Raw genomic sequence first — 23,015 nt, forward strand, 5'->3', positions numbered from 1 at the left:
GAACTGTCAGAGCTTAGACCGTCTCCTGGGTGGAGTGATACAGAGCACTCCTGTAGATACTGGGATGTACAAGGACAGAAGATTATTGTGGTGGGGTGGCAGCAAAGCAAACCAATCTTACTCACGGTGGACACCGTACACATCCAAGAGCTGACCCAGCAATGTAAAGAACAGTGATGGAGGTCAGCCTAGAGCAGGGGTCCCCAACTCCGGTCCTGGCTGCAGGTTTTCATTCTAACCATTTTCTTAATTAGTGACCTGTTTTTGCTGCTAATTCACTCCTTTTCCTTTCACTTTAATTGACTTGTTTTTTAAGATTTGTTCCCCTGAATTTCTTCATCGTGCTTCATTTCTTTCCTTAAACAAAAATGAAATGAGAAGTGAGTGAGCCAACAGAAGACCAACTAAGTCAGGGCCTCAAACTCCAACCAGTTGCTTCATTAGGCTCTGATTCTTGTCGTTAATTAATCCCGTTCTTTAATTCTATAGCTTGCTGCTTTCTAAAATTATTGATTTTTCTCTTTTCTAAGAGCGCTGGTAAAATGTTTTGTGGACCTGAGCAGATCAGCATTCCTGAGACCTTCACCTTTCTTTATTTTCAGATATTGTATGATGAACACCAGTTGTTTTGGTTCATTTTGTATCTCATTATTGTTTGGCAGCTAATTAAGGAAAAAGAAACAATTAAGGGGTCTGAGTCTTCAAGAGCGAGTCAATTCTAATTAGTTCAAAAGAAGTTAATTAGCAGCAAAAACAGGTCACTAATGAAGAAAAGGGTTAGAAAGAAAACCTGCAGCCACTGCGGCCCTCCAGGACAGGAGTTAGGGACCCCTGGCCTAGAGTGTGTCTGCTGTGTCCTGCACTGTCCTGGCATGATGCGCCCAACTGTGAAACACCCCAGGGGAAGACATAACTGATTTGTTCAAAGGGTCTTGCTGTGTGGTGATGCTACTGACTTTCAATCTGAATTAATGCATCCTACCTATCACACCCACATTACAGCCCAAGCTTGCCGTTTCTTACAAATTCACAGCTCACAGCAGTGAAACCACAGAAGAGATGGACTTCCTCCGAGGTCCACAGACAATGACAATAAACCGAGAGGTGGAAGCCACTCACAGCTTCATGAAGGTCAGCCTGCTTACAGCTCTGCTTCTGGGTGAGTTCAATTAGAGACAGCACAATTATTGACATTTTCGCCGCTTACTCAAATTTGTCAAAGCCGTCATGGCATACGTGATATCCATCTTCTTACTGCCCCCTCTTTGCAGACTGCTTTAGCCTTCTTATGGCCCTATCCTTAACTTCTTGCACCGCCAGCTGCTTCATCCCTTATATTCTGCCTTGTCATCTCACCCTTAAGTGGCTCATGTTCACTCTATGGTGCTCAGTTTCAGGTACAACTGAGCTACAACCAGACCGGGCAGAACAGCTAGTGGCTGTCGGTGGAGATATCATGGTGAGCTGTCGCTACGACAGAAGGATGTTTGTGTTTAACAAGAAGTACTGGTGCCAGGGAGAGTCTCGACATAACTGCGTGATCCTGATCAGCACAGAAGGTCAAACGCAAGTGAAGCAAGGAAGGTTCTCTGCCTTGGATAACAGACAAGGTCTCTTCTTGGTGAGGATGGAGCAGATCATCCTATCAGACGCAGGAGTGTATTGGTGTGCCATTGACAAGATGTATGCCGACATCATGTCTGCAGTTCGAGTAACGGTGCAAGGTACGCTCCACTTTGTCATCCTGCTAAGGGGTTACACGAGACTGGGTGACGTGGCTCTGTCAGATCTGTCCTAGAAGGGACCTGAGTGGACTTAGCTGTTACTTCAGTGGCTTTCGAGTGATGTTACATGTGCCAGTGTTTTGTCAGAGGGTGTAGGACAGGGATCACAAACTCTGGTCCTAGAGGGCCGCAGTGGCTGCAGGTTTTCATTCTAACCCTTTTCTTAATTAGTGACCTGTTTTTGCTGCTAATTAACTTCTTTTGAATTAATTTTAATTGACTTGTGTTTTAAGATTCGTTCTCCTGAATTTCTTTACCGTTCCTCTGAATTGATTAATTTCTTTCCTTAAATGGCACCCAAACAGAAATGAAATGTGAAGTGAGGGAGCCAACAGAAGACCAACTAAGTCAGGGCCTCAAACTCCAACCAGTTACTTCATTAGGCGCTGATTCTTGTCGTTAATTAAACCTGTTCTTTAATTCTGTGGCTTATTGCTGCTGTGCAATAGCAGACATTTATGAATTATTGATTTTCTAAGAGCTCTGTTAAAATGTTTAGTGAACCTGAGAAGATCAATCTTCCTGAGAACTTCATCTTTCTTTATTTTCAGATATTGTATGATTGATACCAGTTGTTTTGGCTCATTTTGTACATCATTATGTCAGAGGGGGACACTTTTACATTTTTTTGTGCACTGGGTGGTTCCATTAGGCACCCACTGTTGGGACTGGGGGGTGAGAAGTTAAAAGGCTGTCTGTATTTATTAATGGTATTTGCTGTCTTGCAAGGGAGTCACTGCTTTGAAGTCTGGCCTTGGAGGATGTCTGTATTTACCTGGCTTGGAAATATTGGTTTCTAATCAGCATATCTGTATTTATTAATGTTTGGTAACCATTTCATTAATTGTTAAACCCAGGCAATTTAGATGTGCCATTGATTAAACTGTTTGTCCAGGACTGACAACAGCAGGGACTGAAGTAAATATAAACTCCTGGGCAGCAGAAGGCAGGAGGGACAGTCCACAGGAAACGCTACCAAGACACTCGGACAGGGCAAAGGGGCTCGCAGGCCGACAAGGGCACCTGGCTGGCACGACGTGAGGCACAAGGACGGCAACACTTCCAGGGAGGAAGAGACAGCTCCACCAAGAGATGCCAGATGTGGGTTCAGCGAGAGAGGGAATCTGCATGAAAGGACCCAGCAAAGCTGACAGACGAGAAATGAGGCGTGCCTAGGTCCCAGCAACACAGGGAGCCCAGAGTGGAAGAAAAAGGAACAACGAAGAGACGCTGACAGAGAGTCAACAATTTGACACAACTTCTGTAGGGGAACGAGTGTCCGGGGAACAGAGTGCATCCATGGACAGTTGAACGATTAAGTGTTGGGGTAACACAGTGAGCAACTTGGACTCTGCACCACTAAAGGTTGTATCCTATGATTCTTGTTTTTAATGGACTTTTGGAGTGTGGACTGTGTATTTTCCTTTTAACCCCTTAACCGTCCTCTGCCGGATATATATGGCATCGTAGCTTTATTGCTGACGCCTTACTGCCGGAATTATCCGGCACATTTGCCTGTGGTTGTGTGAATGCCTGGCGCGTAGTATAACTGACAGTTTGGCGTGGGTATTATTACTACGTTGTATTTCAACAACTCTGCGCTTGTATTGGCCGATCACGTGATGTGATTCGAAAGTGAAAGCTGTGAATATGGCGAAACGTAAACTGACTTCAAGTGAGGTTTTGCAGGCGATTTTGGACAATAATTCTGATCATGATTGTAGCAGTTCTGAAGAAGATTTTAGCGACAATGATGATCAGCAATGTGAGCTGCATGATACTGTGAATGACGACGCATCGGATGATGGCGATGAGTGGGTGTATCCCCAGCATCTCAACTGGACTGCTGCCCGTTATCTGAGCCAGATATGAAAGATCCAAACCGTGACCGCTTGTTCAAGCTACGTCCTTTGATTGACCATTTATTTGAAACATTTCAGCAGTTATTTCAGCAGGTAAATACTGCTTGAATAAATGTAAAGTAAAAAAACGAAAATTGTTCAGATTTCTCCTGGCATGGGGAATATTTAGGGAGTTGGCGGTTAAAAGGTTAAAAAAAGGAAATTAATTCCTGATATGTTTAGATTTGGTTATATTCGTTTATCTTTTTAATGTACCTTATATTGTCTTGTGTAATAGAACTTACTGTTGCTTTTTTCTGAAATTACTGTTGTATCTTTCATTGTGTGTTTACTCACCGCCCAATTTAAAGAAACCTGTGTGCTATTATTGGTAAATTTCAGGAGTTCCCAGTCTCTTAATAAAACTGGGTGGCATAGTCGGATATTTTAATGGTGACAAAATTAGATTACCTATAAGTGTGACCAGACACCTGTGACAATTATTGTTTGTCTGCCAATTAAGGAAAAAAGAAACAATTAAGGGGTTTGCGTCTTCAAGAGCGAGTCAATGAAAATTAATTCAAAAGAAGTTAATTAGAAGCAAAAACAGGTCACTAATTAAGAAAAGGGTTAGAATGAAAACCTGCAGCCACTGCGGCCTTCCAGGACTGGAGTTTGAGAACCCTGGTGTAGGAGCTGTTGTGAGTGTGACTGAGATGTGGTCTAAATTTATCATAGAGGATGTGTCAGCACTAATTCAGAGGGTCCCTGGTGTAAGAACAGCACAGAAAATCCAAAAAGAGTCACGGATCCACCCCGTATATTATGGCAATTATTTTAAAAAAAACAGAGTAAACACTAAAGACTGATACTGAGTCTCTTTATTTGGGACTGACTGAAAATGTGAACTGAAAGAATGTATAGTGGGAAAGCAGGAAGGGTGTGAGGGAGGACAGGAAGTGAGGTCATCTGTAGGGGCCTGGAAGTGAGGTCAGGAACAGAGGGAAGTGATTTGTTTAACTGGTTTTGTCTTCTGATGGTTTGTGGGGAGAAAAGAAGAGGCATTGGTACTCAGCACCAGCCCTCTGTCCAGTGTGTCACTACCCTGATTTGAACCCTTTCACTGCCTCCCAAGTGCACGTGTGTGACACTGGGTATTGCTGGTATTACTCATAGGGTACCAGTGCTGCTGTAGATGTGCCAGGGTTATTGCAAAGGAGATGTCATCTGTCTCAGGACATTTTAAAAATTGTCTTAAGAACGTTACCTTTATCATGACAGTTCTTGGGTGCACCAAGAGTGCTCACCTTTATGGGCTTTATGTTGCAGGGGATGGGCTTTCCTGGGTGTGCTAATGTTATTATGGGGAAGAGAATATGCCACAACTGTCTTAGAGGGTACCTGGGTCTGTCTGTACTGTCTTAATAGCTACAAGGAGTTTGCAGTATCCATAGTTTTCTCAGCTGGCATATGGAGTTTCTTATTTGGAAAATTTTGGAGGTGCTGTGAGTGGGGATCATTGAAGAGATTTCCTGACCATTCTCATGTTGACTGACCAGTATCATCCGAGAGGATGCTTGAGTATGTTAGATTGATCTCAGGCAGACACGACTCTACTGGATGTGCTTTCGTTATCATCAGAACTTTCCAGGGTGTGCTAGAGTTAATATTGGAGGAGTCATAGTTGTGCCAATATTATTTTAGAGAGTTTATGAGTATTCTGATTTCACATGCTGCCAATATGGCAATAAATGTGCCAGTGCTGTCTCAGATGAGACATGAGCTGTTTCATCAATCTGAGAAGCCTTTCTAATTGTGTCTGTTCCCGGGTGGACCAGAACTGTCCTGGATGTACTGGTGCTATCTTAAATGATGATGGGTCTGTCCTGGTCTGCCATTGTTACCATAGTTGGTAGACCACCACTACCACAAAGGAAGTTCATCCTGTCGAATATCTTTTCTGTGTGAATGTGTGTGAAAGTCTTATTACTGTAAGTACCAAAGTTGACTTAGAAAAGCCACCAATGCTGACTTGGTTATGCTGTTATTATCTCAAAGGGCACCATAGCTTTCTAATGAGGTAAAAGAAGTCCCACGCATAGACATACAATATTATAGATAGACATAATTTTTAGAAGACAAACCATTTTGAGCATGCCACTGTGTACTGTATATTTGAGGGTGCCCAGTCAGAGCTGGCCCTAGACAATTTTGGGCCTGACGCAAACTGATGGGGCCCGAACCCTGCAGCTAGGGGGTCCGGGGCAGAGCCCCGACCGCCAAGAGAATTTCCTGCATTCTGAGCTGCAGAAATGCGTTTTCCCGGCATCTACAACCATCACTTTTTGATGATTTCCGTTTGACACTGACAACCGTAACCGTAATACACTGGCAGGAGCCAAATTCGCAGGCTGTCAGCGCAGACTGTCGTACAAGGCCCTGAGTGAAGGGTGTGAGTGATGGAGGTCGGAGCGGGCCCGCATAAATGTCTTTAGTGACGATACATTAACAGATTAAGTTACATTTTAGCCAGCTTTTGCTGTTTCCACCAGGCAGCATGTGGAGGTAAATAGCTAGGCCAAGCACTTTTTTTTTTTGCTTTTTATATTTTGTTATATATTTTTTTTTATTTTATGAAGATGGGATCCACATTATTTTGTTTTTACATTTTTATGCGCCTTTTTGGGTAGCGAAGAATTCATCTTTCGCTGCTTTTTCTTTATGTTTTTGAGCACCTGATTTATATTTCTTTGGCGGTGGAACTGAAGACATTTGGAATACAATAATTTCAAACTGTGGAAATTCGGCAAGGCCTAACTACTATCTACAAGACGTTCTTTCTAACAAAATGGAAATATATTGATATGAAGGAAAGTGATGGCTTTACGAAGAGAAGGGCCCCTTTTATGCTCTGTCGAGAATGCAGTGCGGCGGAGCGGCCCTGACTGAAGCTTAAGTGGCGCCTATTGAGGACAGAGGCACAGATGAGCCATGGAGGCGGCAACAGGCGCGCGGGCCTGAGTGAAGCGTAATGAAGATTGGAGTGCCGAGTGGAGATGTCCACGTGGAGTAATTAGGTGATGGAATATGTTGCCCATAAATTATATATATAAAAAAATTAGTAATAGAGGTTGGAGTGAAGGAGTCTGTTGCTCCATTGGGCCCTCCGCAGCAGCGTCGCATCACAGGAAAAAAAAAACCTTGGGCGCAGTGAGCCCCCTGCAGCTGTGGGCCCGAAGTGGTCGCTTCGTTCGCTTCGCCCTAAGGCCGGCTCTGGCCCAGTTGTGCTTGATGTCATCACTGGTGGTGCTCCACCTGCCCCTTTGTCCTATCAGAAGGTACCTAGGAATGTGATGCCTGACTCAGAGGCCATTACCTAAGAGGACACAGTAGCTCTCCCCGGCTGTGTCTTGTTGTGCTTATATCATCTCACAGTTCTGCTCTCCGAGCCTCACAGAGGGTGCTCTTTTTATTTAGGAGGGTGCCATGATTGTCCTGCCTGTGTCCCTAACCCCTAACCCCAATTTAAGTGAATACAACATCCTGACAAAGCAGGGTTCAGGAACCATTTGAACTCAGCTACAATGTTGTCATGAAAGTAGAAGATGCAGTGGATTCAGAAAGTATTCACAACCTCTCATATTCTGCTCACTTTATTGTGTTGTAGATTTCATTTCAAATGAATGAATCTGCCACTTTTGGCCAGCAATTTACAATCAATAACACATAAAGTGACAAAGTAAGCACATGTTTTTTGAAAGGATTGAAAATTTATTAAAAAATCAAAAACTGAAATGTCTCATTCCTAGAGATATGACATGAAATGGCAGATGCAATCTTTTGAAATTAAATATGGATCTAAATATTTTCTAAATCTGCTGTACATTGTGGTCAAGTGGAGGAATGACAGGCTTACCAAAAAAAAAAAAAACTGGGGCACCAACCGGACAGAAAGTTCAAAACAACAGAACATGATCCTTAGGCATTATTGCCCTTGTCTTTATGCTTCCATTAGCAAAAGTAAGTCTTCTAGCAATGGATTAGGGTCAGTTTGCTTGGGAGCTCCATCTGGCGAGTCTCTCCTGCCAAAATGACACCTCCTACCAGGACGCCGGGGTTCTTATGGTCGGGGAATAGGAAGGGGCGGAGTTAAGTGCTGCAAGGAGAGAAGCAGAAGACAGTGTTAATGATAGTGCCCCCTGCTGTCCCGGTGGGCTACGAAATACCTCGATAGAGAGGAGGTCCTCCGCCGTGCATGAGTGACAATGTATACATGTACTGTATATACACGTATAAATATAATCCAATTCTTAAAATGTTTTAGTTTTTATGTGCTTTTAAGTTCCTTTTAGTTTTCACTGTCCGGAGATTTCAGGGCAGAGCTCAAGCAGAGATGGGTACATCCCAAAATGTTCATTAGAACATTCTAGACAAGAACAGGCCATTCAGCCCAACAAAGCTCACCAGTCCTATCTACTTAATTCTTCCAAAATAACATCAAGTTGAGTTTTGAAAGTCTCTAAAGTCCAACTGTCTACCATACTACTTGGTCACTTATTCCTTGCAACTGTGGTTTTCTGAGTGAAGAATAATTTCCTAATGTTTAACAAGTTTAATGAGTTTCTAACTGTGTCCCTGTGTTCTTAATGAACTCATTTTAAAGTCACAGTCTCGATCCACTGCACTAATTCCCTTCATAATTTTAAACACTTCAGTCATGTCACCTGTTATTCTGCTTTTGCTTAAACTGTAAAGGCTCAGCTCTTTTAATCTTTCCTCATAATTCAACCCCTGTAACCCTGGAATCAGCCTAGTCGCTCTTCTCTGGACATTTTCTAGTGCTGTGATGTCTTTTTTGTAGTCTGGAGACCCAAACTGCACCCAGCAGTCCAGATGAGGCCTCACCAGTGTGTTAAAAATCTTGAGCAGAACCTCTTGGACTTGTACTCCACACAGCAGGGCGCTATATATCCTGACATTCTTGCTAACATTCTGGTTAACATAATCTAACATTAATGGCTTCTAAACACTGTCTGGAAGCTGATAGTGATGAACCCACTACGACTCCTAAATCTTTCACATAAGTGATAACGGTGTCCACGTGTTCTTAATGAATTCATTTTAAAAGTCACAGTCTTGTTCCACTGTGCTAATTCCCTTCATAATTTTAAACACTTCCATCAGGTCTCCTCTTAATCTTCTTTTGCTTAAACTGTAAACACTCAAGCTCTTTTAATCTTTCACTCATCCCCTGTAGCCCTGGAGTCAGCCTGGTTGCTCTTTTCTGGACTTCTGTGGACCTGCCAGAGGTATTCTAGAGGTGCTCAGACCATCCAGGATGTGTCGTTTATTTTGAACATTACTGGAATTGTTCTACATGTCCCAGACCAACTTAGAGGTATACGGGGGCTCCCATAGGAATGAACAAATCATAAAACGAGATCTCCTTAATGTCTTATGGTTTCTCCTATTACACAACAATGAGATCAGAAAGAAATAAAATGGAGACGTTTTCTTTTGTCTCCTGCTTCCCAGATTTTTCTCCTGAGAAAAAAATACAACCGCAGTCCTCACAAGGGTCTCAGCAGAGATCTCGGCAAAGTCACACAAGGGGCTCAGATTTTACAACAGTAGTGTCTTAACATTTTTTTTTTGCAATTTGAAAGTATTTGCATTGCGATGCTCATTAATATACAGTAAGGTGAAATGTATGGACAGTTGTTTGTGGTAATAAAACTTTTAACTGTGGTTACAAAACTATAATCCTTGCTTCTGAGTAATATACTATGAGTTGCTCTGATTTATATATTTATATCTTCTTGACCTCAGCTCCGCATTTGACACCATATGTCATCAGATACGTTTGAAACGACTAGCTAGTTTTGGAGTCTGTGGCCTTGTCCCTCAGTGGTTTTCTTCCTACCTCACTGATAGGATGCAATTTGTTCAAATAAAGGGCTTTAAATCTGAGAATGCAGTCATTACTCAGGGAGTCCCTCAGGGTTCTGTTTTGGGGCCGCTTCTTTTTCTCATTTACATCTATCCCAACATGTAATATCTTACGACACCATGGTATTAAATTTCATTGTTACACTGACGACACACAGCTTTATCTATTCACTAAATCCACTTCTGTTTTCCCTTCAAATACTCTTACAGTGTGTCTCCAAGACATAAAGTCATGAATGAATTGTCTCCAATTAAATAGCAATAGAACTGAGGTGCTCTTCATTGGTTCTAAATCTACACTCGCTAGGGTTAACCATTCTTCCATTTTAATTAACAACATTAACACAAACATCTCTTCCTGGGCTGGACTGGGAAGCTGATTCAGGCCCGGAATCCCAAGTCTAACTCCGGCCACACAACAGACACCCATTTTCTTGTTCAGGCACAGACTCAAACAACCAACAAACACCAGTAGATTCAATTTTTACACATACATTTCACTCTTAAATATTAGTCTCAATATAACCTCTGATAAAGTGTGGAACAAATCTTCATAAATGTAAACACTTCATAAATAAATAAACCATGTAGTTCTATAATATTTATATCAAAACAAATGTACAAAAAGCACTGAAGCACTAAACACAGTTGTCAGCAGAATCCCCAGTGCAGAGATTATGAGCCCTGAATCTCCAGAGCCGAGCCGCTGTCCGTGTCTGGATGGTAAAGCTGAATACTCGTTTACAAAGTTCTGAAGTTTTGCTCAAAAAAGACCACTTTGAACTTCTTCAGTAGACATAAGACTCAAATGCAGACAGAATTCTGACAATCATTTTTTAAAGAAGGCACTTGGTAAACAAAAAACTATGAAACATTTCGTGTCGCCTACTCATGGTGCTAAGTGTGTGGGACTGGTGTTTGGGGACACTTGGAGTAATAAAAGCGTGTGTTTTATGAACTGTCGGTGTCCGTTTGGTTGTGTCCGGGCTGAACATCTCACACATGTTATATGATATTCTGCTTCTTCTTTATACCCTTGAGTTGAGCCACCACCCTTGACATTTCTGTACATATAACAATTGTCCATTCTGGTTGTTTACAGGACATCTGCTGACTTCTTAGTCATCTTTCAGTACATTTTGTTGTTCGCTTGACCTTTATCTGATTTCTGACATTTATTAACCCTTTATGCTATTTCTTAATGAATGCTCTGTTACCCTAAAACTATTCATCCACACTAATTAAAAAATACCTGCAGCGAGTTTTAACATTTAATTGGAAAAGGTTTGTAACTCAAACTAGAAACCGAGAGCAGACAAGAGCTGTGTGAGTGTGTTCTCAGTGAGGCACGACAAAATCGATATTGTGAAAGCGCTGAAGTCGGTAACCAGAAATTGATGAAATTTTCATTCATTGTTCTTTGGTAAAAATGAAATCTTTCCTTTAAATTGATGCAAAGTTCAGATGGGGAGCATCCACCCTCAAAAAAGATGCCAACTACAAGGCTGATGTGAATAACGTGAACAGTGTGTTAATAATGGCATGAAATGTAAAGGAAAATATATTTCAGGAAACAAATCATGGAAACTTTTTTTTTTTATTGATTTTATTAAAATCAAATAACATTCCATACAAATAAACTCAGGTTTTACAAAAAAAAAAGTTTGAAACAAATCAACTCCCACCCCTGAGAAAGAGAGCTAGGCCAGCAGAAGAAAACTTTAAGCTAGTAAAAATAAATAAATAAAGTTTTGATTGACTTTGCACTATATACATAAATTAATAAATGAATAAAGATAAATGGAGTAAAAGAAGGGAGAGAATCTGCTTCCTCAATTTAAAAGCTTATTCTAAAATGTTATTAATCAGATCCTGACAGGTTTTGCACAGATCCTCTAAGTGAGAATTAGATTTTTTCCAGTTTCAAATCGTATATAACATCAGTTACCCAGTGACTTAACAGAGGAGAGTTAGGATTCTTCCAGATGTGCAGGATAAGTCTACGTGCCAGTAGTGAAGTGAAGGCAATTCCAGTTTGTTTGTCCTTCTCCACTTTATGCCACTTTACAGCTGTTAATGGGTTAGGAGGGATTGTGACACCAAGGCTGTCTGATAGGCATTTAAAGATTTTGGTCCAGAATGATGTTAATTTGGTGCAGGCACAAAAATTGTGGCCCAGTGAGGCTAGAACTCGATTGCAACGTTCGCAGGTTGGATCTTGCCCTGGAAACATTTTGGACAATTTTAAACGAGACAGATGCTCTCGATATAAAATTTTGAGTTGAATAATTGTATGTTTTGCGCAAATGGAGCTCAAGTGAATTCTGTGCATTGCTGCCTTCCACTCCTTTTCTGAGATGTTGAGTGAGAGATCCTTTTTCCACTATACTCTTGGTTCTTTGAAAGAGAGAGACTGTAAAATGGCTTTATTGACTGATGGAAACATTTAAACTTTGTGCAGATGTGCTGGAGTCTCCGCTCTTCACGCTGTGCTCCTCTTTTTGTCTTCCTTCTGCAGAGCCCGTGTCAGAGCCCACTCTTATGTTCCTTGACTCCCCCAACATCTCCTGCCTGGGGCTGCCTGTTAGGATCAGCTGCAGTTCTGCTCGAGGCTCCAAGGTTGAGTATCGGTGGCACAAGCACAACACTCACATGGACAGCGCCCATGAGGGCTCCCCCACTTTCACTCTGCAGTGCCCTCACATGCAGGACTCCCAGGCGTTTGTCTGCTCATCCTTTAACAGTGTCAGCCGAAAAACCAGCAAGCCAGTCACGACGCAGCTGTTGCCACCGGCACAGGGGGTCTGCACCTTCCATGTGACTCTCCCTGGTAAGTAACCTGCACTGAGTAGGGAACCTTCAGATACACCACGGGATCGCCTCTCCCTCACACCCTGTGCTGCCATATGGAGTACGGATTGCTGCTGTGGCCAAGATATGAGGTTGCTCACTCCAAGGACACTCAAGAGCTCACACTTTGAACCGTTATAAGGTGGGCAACTTGTTGCAACTCTGCTTTATATAAGTTAAAATAATGAAGCATCAATGGAAGCCGGTCACTCAGTCCATCAAATTCTCTAGTCACAGAATACAGTGTAACCACAAGGGGGCACCCCTGAGTACCAACCCACAAACAAAATAGTAACCAGTCAGTCAGTCATTCAGTCAGTCAGACATTATCCAACCGCTATATCCTAACACAGGGTAATGGGGGTTTGCTGGAGCCAATCCCAGCCAGCACAGGGCGCAAGGCAGGAACCAATTCTGGACAGGGCGCCAGCCCACCACAGGGCACACACACACACACACACATATACATCAAGCACACACTAGGGACAATTTAGGATCACCTTTAATCTCAAAGAAATAAATAAATGATTTTATTTGACAATTGGCAGCTTTTGAAATGAGCGTCCACCAGACCAACACAAGAATGAATTTGCCTCTGCTGCCTCTTGCTAAGGGTATGCAGCCGACTTCTTTTAATTTGGACCCAGGAATACTTCTAGTGTCGCAGCAGTGGTCTACGACCAACAAAAAGAATGAGGTCAAAGTCCCTTGCCATTTAATATAGACTGTTCCTACTAATGTTTATGCACTACTGTTCTAGCGCCCATTATTGTAATGGGCTTAATGACTAGTCTTATATAATACGCTACCGTGGCTGTTTTTTGTCTGTCCAGAATTTTAAATCACTTGTGGCCCACAAACCGTTTGAACTATTGACCTGAAATTTAGTACACATATACTACGTGACCTCTACTATCCACTTTCGGGGTAACGATTAACCTCCAAAGTTATTCCTCTTTTTATTTTTATTTAATTTTATTGTAGAATCAACTCTCGACAGCGGCCAGCAGGGTGGCCGTGCAGCACGTGCATACGAGCGCCATTCTCATCCCACCTCCGCCGTCACTTCCCCTACCTCTTCATATCTTAAATCATTCTTGAGGCAGATTGAAGACTTAAGTGCCACCTTAAGTGAAAAATTAAGGAAAATGAACTAAGTAATTGCAACACAAACACTGAATAACCGTATGTACTCACGTATAAGTGGTGTCTTGAAACCCGAAAAATCGATCATAAAATCAGACCCTGACTTATACGCCCGTTCAAAAATGCGACACTTAATTTTTTTTTTTACATCTTCTTGCCTCGCACCAGTTTCTCAAACATGTCAAATTTTGTTGCAGCAGCACAGTTACCAATTTCTTTCACTACTTCAATGACGTTTAAAACCAGCTTCATATTTTCTTCTGATCAAACGCTCCATCACAGATAAGGGATGGTCTTACGATAAAGGTGTATGAGGGTGTGAGATACAAAAAACACAAAACAGTGCAAATGTTGCTTCAGAATAGTTCGGGTATTACCATGTGGTCACGTAGGCACAATAGAGAGAGAGCGAGAGGTTAGGATCACACGCTGATACAGCGCATTGCCGCACCCACATAGAAATAAAAAGGCTGTGTGCTCCGTGGTTACTCTCTCAGGTGGGCATTAGCATATCATAATCTCTGGCACCAATAGCGTGAGTTTTATGCATTCGACTTATATGATCGACATTATAAAATACCAGAAATTATATGGTAAAATCAAGTCCCAACTTATCCGTGGGAGAACTTATCCGCAAGTATATACAGTAATCAGTTTTAACGTGAAAAGATGCCAATGGAAGAAGAGAAGAAGCAGGCCGCTAGAATGAAGAAAACGAGCTGCTCATGAAGCAGCAAGCACATCAACCTCTGAGCAAACGAATGGTAAACATACAGAGTGTGATGGATGGCCGGCGAGAGTTTCCAGCCCTCACCCCCAGGCCGCCAGGAGGAGCTCTCCCGACAGCAGGGACGTGCCCCGAATTCCAGCAGGGCCTCATGGACTTTGTAGTTTTTATACACAGCCCTGCTGGATACCTTGGGGACCACCGGGAGTCGCTGTAGGGAGGCTCGGGGATTCTTATGTGCCCTATAACCTGGAAGTACGTCCTGGTCACGTGAACAGGAAAGATGACGTACTTCCAGGTTGAAGAAAAGGACTTTTACCCTGACCCGGAAGTAATAAGGACTTGTGGACTGTTGGGCAGGGACACCTCTGGGTCAGGGAGTATAAGAGGACTCTGGGAAAGCCCAGACACTGAGCTGAGCTGGGAGGTAGGGTGGCTAAGTGTCTGGGAGCGGAGGAGAGAGTATTGTGATTAGTGATTGTTTTGTTTACTGTATGAATAGTGTGGAGTGGAGGGTGCTTCGTGCATGTCATTATTATTTAATAAATAATAATAGTACTGGGCGGCACGGTGGCGCAGTGGGTAGCGCTGCTGCCTCGCAGTTGGGTGATCTGGGGACCTGGGTTCGCTTCCCGGGTCCTCCCTGTGTGGAGTTTGCATGTTCTCCCCGTGTCTGCGTGGGTTTCCTCCGGGCGCTCCGGTTTCCTCCCACAGTCCAAAGACATGCAGGTTAGGTGAATTGGAGATTCTAAATTGGCCCTAGTGTGTGCTTGGTGTGTGGGTGTGTTTGTGTGTGTCCTGTGGTGGGTTGGCACCCTGCCCAGGATTGTTTCCTGCCTTGTGCCCTGTGTTGGCTGGGATTGGCTCCAGCAGACCCCCGTGACCCTGTGTTCGGATTCAGCGGGTTGGAAACTGGATGGATGGATGGATAATAGTACTTTTACCTGGTGTTTGAAGTGGTACCTGAGGGTTCAAAAGGTCGATAAACGCCTCTACTGCTACAAGAGAAAGAGGATGAGAACTAGGAATGCTCAAGTTAAGTGCATTCACTGCAAGTGCAGTGCGCCGTTACTGGTATCACGCAATACGATTTGGATTTGTTTAGAGTCCTGGAGACCTTGGCCATCAAGCTGCCTCCCTCTATTGGCCATTCCACAGCTGAGTCAGTACTGGGCCAGCCAATCCGATAGAAGGACCCCTCTACCTAATGATTCCTGCGATCCTCCATCAGAGACGATTTTACCTTAGGCAGGCAAAACAACTTGGCAGGTGGGCCGTGGCACCAAGTGCCACATTTGAGTACCAAGAAGAGAAGCAGAATAGGTGAGGGTTAGTAATAAATTATAACTATCATGTTACTTATGTTTTAGTGCTAATGACTAACAACAGAGATGCAGTCTGTACAGTTAATCAGCAGCTCTAGTCAGGGTGTGCTAAACTAAAGTTGTGAGTCTTCAGCCAGGATTTGAAAGCTGAGACTGAAGGGGCCTCTCTTATAGTCGTAGGCAGACCAGTCCACAGTTTAGGGGCCCTGTAACTAAAAGCTCCCACTGTTATTTTATTAATCCTTGGATTCCTAAGCAGACCGGCATCCTGAGATCTTTATGTACGCTCTGGTTTGTAAGTCATGATAAGTTCAGACAAGTAAGCCGGACCTAAAAAGAGGATTTTGAAATCTGCCCTAAACTTAACCGGGAGCCAGTGTAAGGATTTAAGAACTGGGGTAATGTGTTCGTATTGTCTAATTCGTATAATAATTCTTGCAGCAGCATTTTGGATTAACTGGAGGCTGTATAAAGAACAGTTTGAACATCCACTGAAAACAGCATTGCAGTAGTCAATCCTATTAAAAATAAATGCATGAATTAATCATGCCTTTGTTATGTGCTTTGTGTTTTGTGGGCGGGCCCTCAAGAGGCGGGGCTACCTGCCTACTACTGCTAGGCACTGCCCTCAGCTCTATAAAGGCAGAGGCAACCCACAGTTGCTCGCAGTTCATTTGAATGCGCTTGGGAATTGGTGAGGGTTTATTGTAATTCTTAACCTGCTTTGTAAATTATTCGATTTTTTTGACCTTTTCACTTTGTTCTCGGATTTCATTTCGAGATCTTTGTTCACCTTGAATTGCCTTATTGTGCTCCATGGAACTTTTTGTTATCACAGAGCACTTTTGTGAAGAATAAAATCTTTGTTTATGAAGATTCTGTGTTTGCCCTTGTTACTAGGTGGGTTTGAGGGTTTCCCCACTCCCAGTGGGCATTTTTGTGTATATTTGAGGGCCTTGTGCTTGGTCAGAGTGGTGGCTCTGAGGCTAGGGATCTGTGCCGGAAATCGGAAGGTTACCAGTTCGAATCCCATAAACACCAGAAGTGACTCTACTCCATTGGCCCCTTGAGCAAAAGGCTCTTAACCTGCAATTGCTCCATCCTGGGTATGACGTTAACCTACATCCAGCCCTGCAAGCAACTTGCTGGGAGAACTTGGGGATTGGTGGCAGGATTGGCACTCCAGCCACTGTAAAAAACCTCACACTGATCCAGTGTGGTGCTGAGGCGTCACCCATTGCTGCCAACCCCTCTGACCCTAACCATAACTCTTTCTTGTGCTTGTAAACTCTCAAACAACATAACAAAACTTTGGCTTATCTTTGTAGAAAGAGTCGAAATGGCTTCAGAGTCGTTTCTGGGGACACCTATTTAATAGGATTTCATTGTCCAGTCTCCATGATGGTTTATCTGAAGCTGGCAACAGTTGATTTTCTCATCAGATGTCATCGGTTCTCTCTATTTGAAGGTGGTTAGTATAAGAGGTCATCTTTTTTAAGGTTCCCCTGCCCATACCTGCTCCAAAATCCTAGACCAGGCCACTGTCATGACTTACATGTCCTCCTGGTGCCCACTTGGGTTTCTCTCCAGTTTGCATCCCCCTTTTCAAAGACATGGACTGGATATTTTAAACAGGCCTTGTGTGAACGTTTGTGTATTTGTGGGGGCCTTGCAATGGCCTGACTTCCTGGCCAAGTGTTGGTCTCAGGTTCTCACCCAGTGCAACACTGAAATGGACTGAAAAGGTTTGAGAATGTCATGGAAATGATCATCGGTGGGTGGTGCAGTACTTATTGGTCATTAGTTACTCAAACAGGGCCATGGTTCAAATCCTACACCCAGTCACTCTCAATATGGTGTCTGGATGACCTCCTGATGTCAAAGTGGGCTTCTCTTCACGTCCTAGAACTGTGAATTTATAATGCCAAACTGGCCTTGTCTTTGCATTTTGTGGGCCAAGTCCAGGGTTGATTCATAGGCGTTGTCCGTCTTAACCTTTTATTGGTCAAAGTGGATTCAAGAAAGTTATGATATAATAATAACATCTGTGTTGTGGCCAAGGTCTTATTGTATTCATGTACCTCTGATGAGGGGTATCATTGAGAGATGGTGGAAGCCATCTGAGATAAGGGGCCTCTGGATGATTTAACAGCCATATGACGGTCTAATTTTTCCTTCCAGTGACTTCCAGTAATTCATGTGATTTGTCCGCAGGAGGGGATTACTACCAATGTCCCATTCTGGAAGTTACAACCACTCCACTTGTGAAGACAGTAGAGTCCATGAGGAGCCAGGCTGTGGTGACGCTGGGTACTGGAGATACTGAGGATGCCATGAACGTCTCAGTCAGGTGTGCCTTTTGGGCTTAATGCCCTTGACATCCAGTTGTGGTGGCAGAGAAGCCCCACTCTAGTATACATTGACAGGTGGGCACTGATCTACTGGTGGTACAAGTCAGAATGAGCACCACATTAGGGTCAGTGAGTCTCAGGTCAGTAAAGGTCTTATTTGGGTGTCACATTAAACAAAATGTGCATTGAGGCCACTGAGTGACAGGAAAGCACTGCAGTGGAACGAAATCAGGTGAAGCAATCCATGACCTGAGCCACTTAGCAGCCTCACTTTCTGTCTTCAGCTATCTTTATGTCTAAAAACATGACAGAGTGGCAAGGGCAGTGTATTTACGAGAAAACCTGACTGGGACTTCCTGTATGTACACTTGAGGCCTGTGAGTTACTGTGCGGCGGTCAAGCCATCAAATTTCAAACCACCAGCAGCATGTAGACAGAAAGGGCAGGCACGCCAACAAGAGCATTAGGTGTGATAAAATGTACTGTGCAAGAGGCAGAAGTGAGCTCTATAAAGACAAACACACTGACCATAACTACACAGTATGAAGGAGCCAGTCCAGTGTCCTCAACCACAACCTTTCTGTCTTTTCAGCTCCAAATGGCAGGAGATGTATATCTTGTATGAACTGGCACGCTGGGGGCTCTTATCTTTCCTCCTGACTGCTCTCCTACTCACTCAAAGGTGCTCTAAGGTAAGCTGAGAATGCTGTCCTGGAAAACTACCGAGCACAGCCATCTTCAGAAACAGCAGTAATGGAGCAGCACTGAGGGCTCAGGACATTAACTCTGTCCTTTTGGACAACCCTGAGGCATGGCGCCCACTGGCACTGAACAGTTACCTAAATTAGATGAAAAAGTGATAAATGGGGAATTTTAGACTTTTGAAAAGGTAGGGATGATCACAGGGAGAAAGGTACAGTAAGTCTGAACAGGTCGAAATGAAACTCCATCTGCTTCACAAGATCTAGGATGATATAGAGATATAGATAGCGAAAGATGTCACAGATGAATAGAATGTAGATATGAAAGACACTGTATAATAGACGAATACTTTAGATGATAGATAGATAGATAGATAGATAGATAGATAGATAGATAGATAGATAGATAGATAGATAGATAGATAGATAGATAGATAGATGGCACATCATAAACATTTGTAGTAATCCATTTTATTACTAGAAATGTTTGTGATGTGCCATCTGTTGGAATAAAAAAAAATCAATCCATTTGACTACCACATGTACTACAAAATACATTCTAATAGATAATGCACTAGGAACATTAATGCTGAGGTCTTCATTGATTACTTTGATTTCAACACATCTAAGATGGGTACCACAGCCAGTTTATAATATTTTAGCAGGCAACACATGCACTTTGCACATTTTGAGCATGCAAATGGATGACACACAGGTGAATTGTGCAACATGAATTACATAAGAAGTTTCTTCTTTTCTCTGTGGATGTTTTCCACATTGTTTGCTGTTGTCCAGCTTTGGTCACTACTGGTTTCATTCTTTCAGAATCTTTGTTATGTACTTTCTCCACAAAAATATGAGATACAATTTTTTTTCAACTGCCATTACAACTACATGGGATAGGTGACATATTAAAATATATATATATTTGGATGTATTATTCTTTTAAAGCCCTGCACATGTCGCTAACAACTTCTTGTCCGCACCACTATAGATTACTGGAAGGTTTTCATTGAGCTTTGTATTCCTTTTTAGGTGAAAAGGGAGCAGATGCAGTACTAATGGAAAGCCCTCTTCACAAGCAAGACTGGTCACTTCCACTGGACCCTCATGTCTCAAAGCCCACCATCTACAGTACTTATTTACTCATAGAGATGCCATCTTGATGTATACTGTGGTGTGTTTTGGCAGGTGATGGAGCCATACCAGATTTTCCTGTATGTCTTAACATACTCATCTTTTGCTAATGGCTAGAAAAAAAGCAACCTCATGCACCTTTTACGTCACAAAAAGTTGGCAATGGGATACTGCTGCCTAGCTTGTCCTGATTGTGAACCCCTCTGACATCAACACTGTCTACCAAAACACAGCCGTAGAAATTTAAACACCAAGTTCAATGAGAGCCTCACCACCTCCTACTACTCTGAAATGATCAAAGAGGCACCTCAACACCTCAAGATCAGATTTAAAGGCTATGAGACGAAAAAGGGGACAAGCCACAATAACATGGAAAAGAAACAACACACACCGCGCCACTCAGACTGCACACTGCATGGCCGATAGCAGCACTGACTACCCTGTGGACAGGAGGCCAGCAAACGACTGACAGAAAAGAATTTTCGACCTAAATGGCCACACCAGGATCTTGAATAGATAGATAGATAGATAGATAGATAGATAGATAGATAGATAGATAGATAGATAGATAGATAGATAGATAGATAGATAGATAGATAGATAGATAGATAGATAGATAGATAGAATTCTTTATTGTCATTATGCATACACATAAGCAGGGAGGCACATCATACTGCTGCCTTCTCTTGCCCAAAAATGGAAGAATCACATGTATGGCTTTCTTGGTGGCTTTTTGAAAGTTAGTGCAGTGAAGAAGTCCTGCTCAGTGATGGGTGACAATGGAGACACAGTGTCGTGTCCTGTGTGCAATGCCACCTTTACCTTGATATGATTTCTCTGGTGTATGGCCTTCCCTGCTTAAACCAGACGTGCACACACACGCACGCACACACACACACACACACACACACACGCACACACACACACGCACGCACACACATGCACATGCACACACACGCACACGCACACACACACACACACACAAACAGGCTGTTCTCATTTTAACGCCCTTCAGCCCCAATCGCTAGACTAGGAAGTTCAGGTTGCACATGCCTGGTGTTATTCTTGAAAACAAAAAGCTGGCAGTACGCATACGTTGCGTTTGGATCAAGTGATTTGCAGAATCGCAGCAGATGTCACTGCTCTTCTTTTTCTTTCTTCTTTCGGTTACGTCACGTTGCAGTGATAAACACAAAACCACAAGTTCACTTAGTCGAGGATGCTGCTACCTACATTTATTTTTTAATTTCCTGAACCGACAAGGTCATAAGCTTTCAATTAAGACCAGGGACTTTTTTTGAGACTGGGTTTGCAAAGAAAAATCACATTAAAGGAGTCTGTGCTAAATCTCGGCTGAATGTGTAACGCCCTTCGAGAACTGTCAGAATTAAGCTTGGAATTGCAAGATTGCAACATTGATTTGGACAAAGCAAATAAAAACATACAAACGGTTATTCAACATTTTAAAGAAAAGCACACGAATCTGGGTCACTATTACAAGATGGCTGCAACGGCTGTGAACGGGGGCGGACTGGCCATTAGGGCATTTGGGCAATGCCCACTGGGCCGCGGACTCTGGTCTGGTCATGGGCCGGCCGTTTCATGAAATACATTTTATGTACTGGTTACTGTTTGATATTAAAATTAATTTTCTAAACTACTAAACACTATCTGTCCGGTACTGAGATTTATGTAGTCCTATATATAATACACCATATTGCATCATCAAGTTGTTTTAGTTGTCAGTACACAACATTGCAGCGAATAATTTGGTCAAAACTGCCTTTTGCCGATTTCTGTTTCCATACTGCTACATTTCAGTTAGCATATACATTATTGCAATTTATTTTATCTCATGTCTAGTATTTTAATTCTTCGGTACTAATAATTAGTTTAGATTATGTATTATGCATTTTATTGTTCTCTGGTCGTCAGTGTGAGTGATAATTATTGTTTTTCAGCTGCAGTTATTAGTATGATGAAAGAAAGTTATAAAGCACAGGATAAGAATTTGTCATATTAGGATGGAACATTTATAGTTTATCGTTAAGTTAATGGAACATTTCAGTCATGTGAGGTTTTCATTATAACCTCGGTTATCATTTATTCCATTGTAAATGAGCAGCTACTAGCCTACCAGGGTACTGGCACTTGGACATGACAGTGACATTTGACATGTACTCTAATAACGTGTAAGCCGTGTTACTAAATTTTTATTTTTCATTAAATTTAATTTCTAAGCATGCCGTCAAATTTTAAGTTGTGTCTTAACAACAGTGTGCAGATTAAGTCTGGCAACAGTTTAGACAGAGCTCATATCATAGGCTCATAGCAAGTAGCGAGCCGTGTACTCATCACAAATTTTAAGAAAATGACAATGAATAATGGAGCCGAGTGGGTCGATGTCGTCACCTCACTAGTTGAAGGATGCCAGGCCGGTTATGAGACCCAGTCCATTCCTGGCTGTGAAAAAGGACCAACGAGGCCATTAAGCAATATGGACGAATTTAGTACGTACCGAAACCAGTTAAAGTAGAATGGGGTAAAATATACAAATTTGGACAGCACACAACTGATTTCACACGTAGTCGGTGTCACGACCAGTTGTTACGGCCGAGGTGCTTGTCATGTATTTGTAATGCAGTACACTATCGTAGTCTTTTTTTCCTTTAACAAGAACGGACAAGCAGACAGCGTGTGCCTTTTCTTTTTTGTCTTTATTGAACAACAGCAACTAACCAAATGTGCAAGGCATTACCAACCATATCACTAGGTGTCAACCCACAATCAGACATCAGACAAGGCATGCCAATATAAAGTACACCAAAAAGATAAAAGAACATAAGAATTTAACAATATTAGAAACAAAAAGCCTTTTTTATAAAATGAAAAGCACACAGTCCACACTCTAAAAGTTCATTAAAAACATAAAGTGGGGGATACAACCTTCAGTGGTGCAGAGCCCAGTTTGCGTGCTGTGTTACCCCAACAATCGTCCAGTGGGCACCAAATTGATGTTTCTTTCCCTTCCCCATTGCATTTTGGCAAACAGGAGGGGGCGCAAAATCTTCAGTTATCCCCAGGCTCTGAAAATCCTAGCTACGCCTCTGTGTCAGACACTCGTTTCCCAACAGAAGTTTTGCCAAATTGTTGAATTCCTGTCAGCGTCTCTTCCTCGTGGAGTGAGTGTTCTGATTTTTATTT

General features: G+C 42.5%; 1 protein-coding gene across 1 annotated transcript; it reads left to right on the forward strand.

Moving 5' to 3' along the window:
* Positions 1 to 1,057: 1,057 nt before the first annotated feature.
* LOC127527003 (uncharacterized) lies at positions 1,058 to 17,991 on the forward strand. Its single transcript, XM_051924320.1, has 4 exons — positions 1,058 to 1,159; positions 1,392 to 1,724; positions 12,093 to 12,404; positions 17,804 to 17,991. Exons 1-4 carry the CDS (start codon positions 1,060 to 1,062, stop codon positions 17,989 to 17,991), a joined length of 933 nt encoding a protein of 310 aa, XP_051780280.1. The 5' UTR covers positions 1,058 to 1,059.
* Positions 17,992 to 23,015: the final 5,024 nt, after the last annotated feature.

This window comes from Erpetoichthys calabaricus, chromosome 3, assembly GCF_900747795.2.
Source record: "Erpetoichthys calabaricus chromosome 3, fErpCal1.3, whole genome shotgun sequence".
Taxonomy (NCBI): Eukaryota; Metazoa; Chordata; class Cladistia; order Polypteriformes; family Polypteridae; genus Erpetoichthys; species Erpetoichthys calabaricus.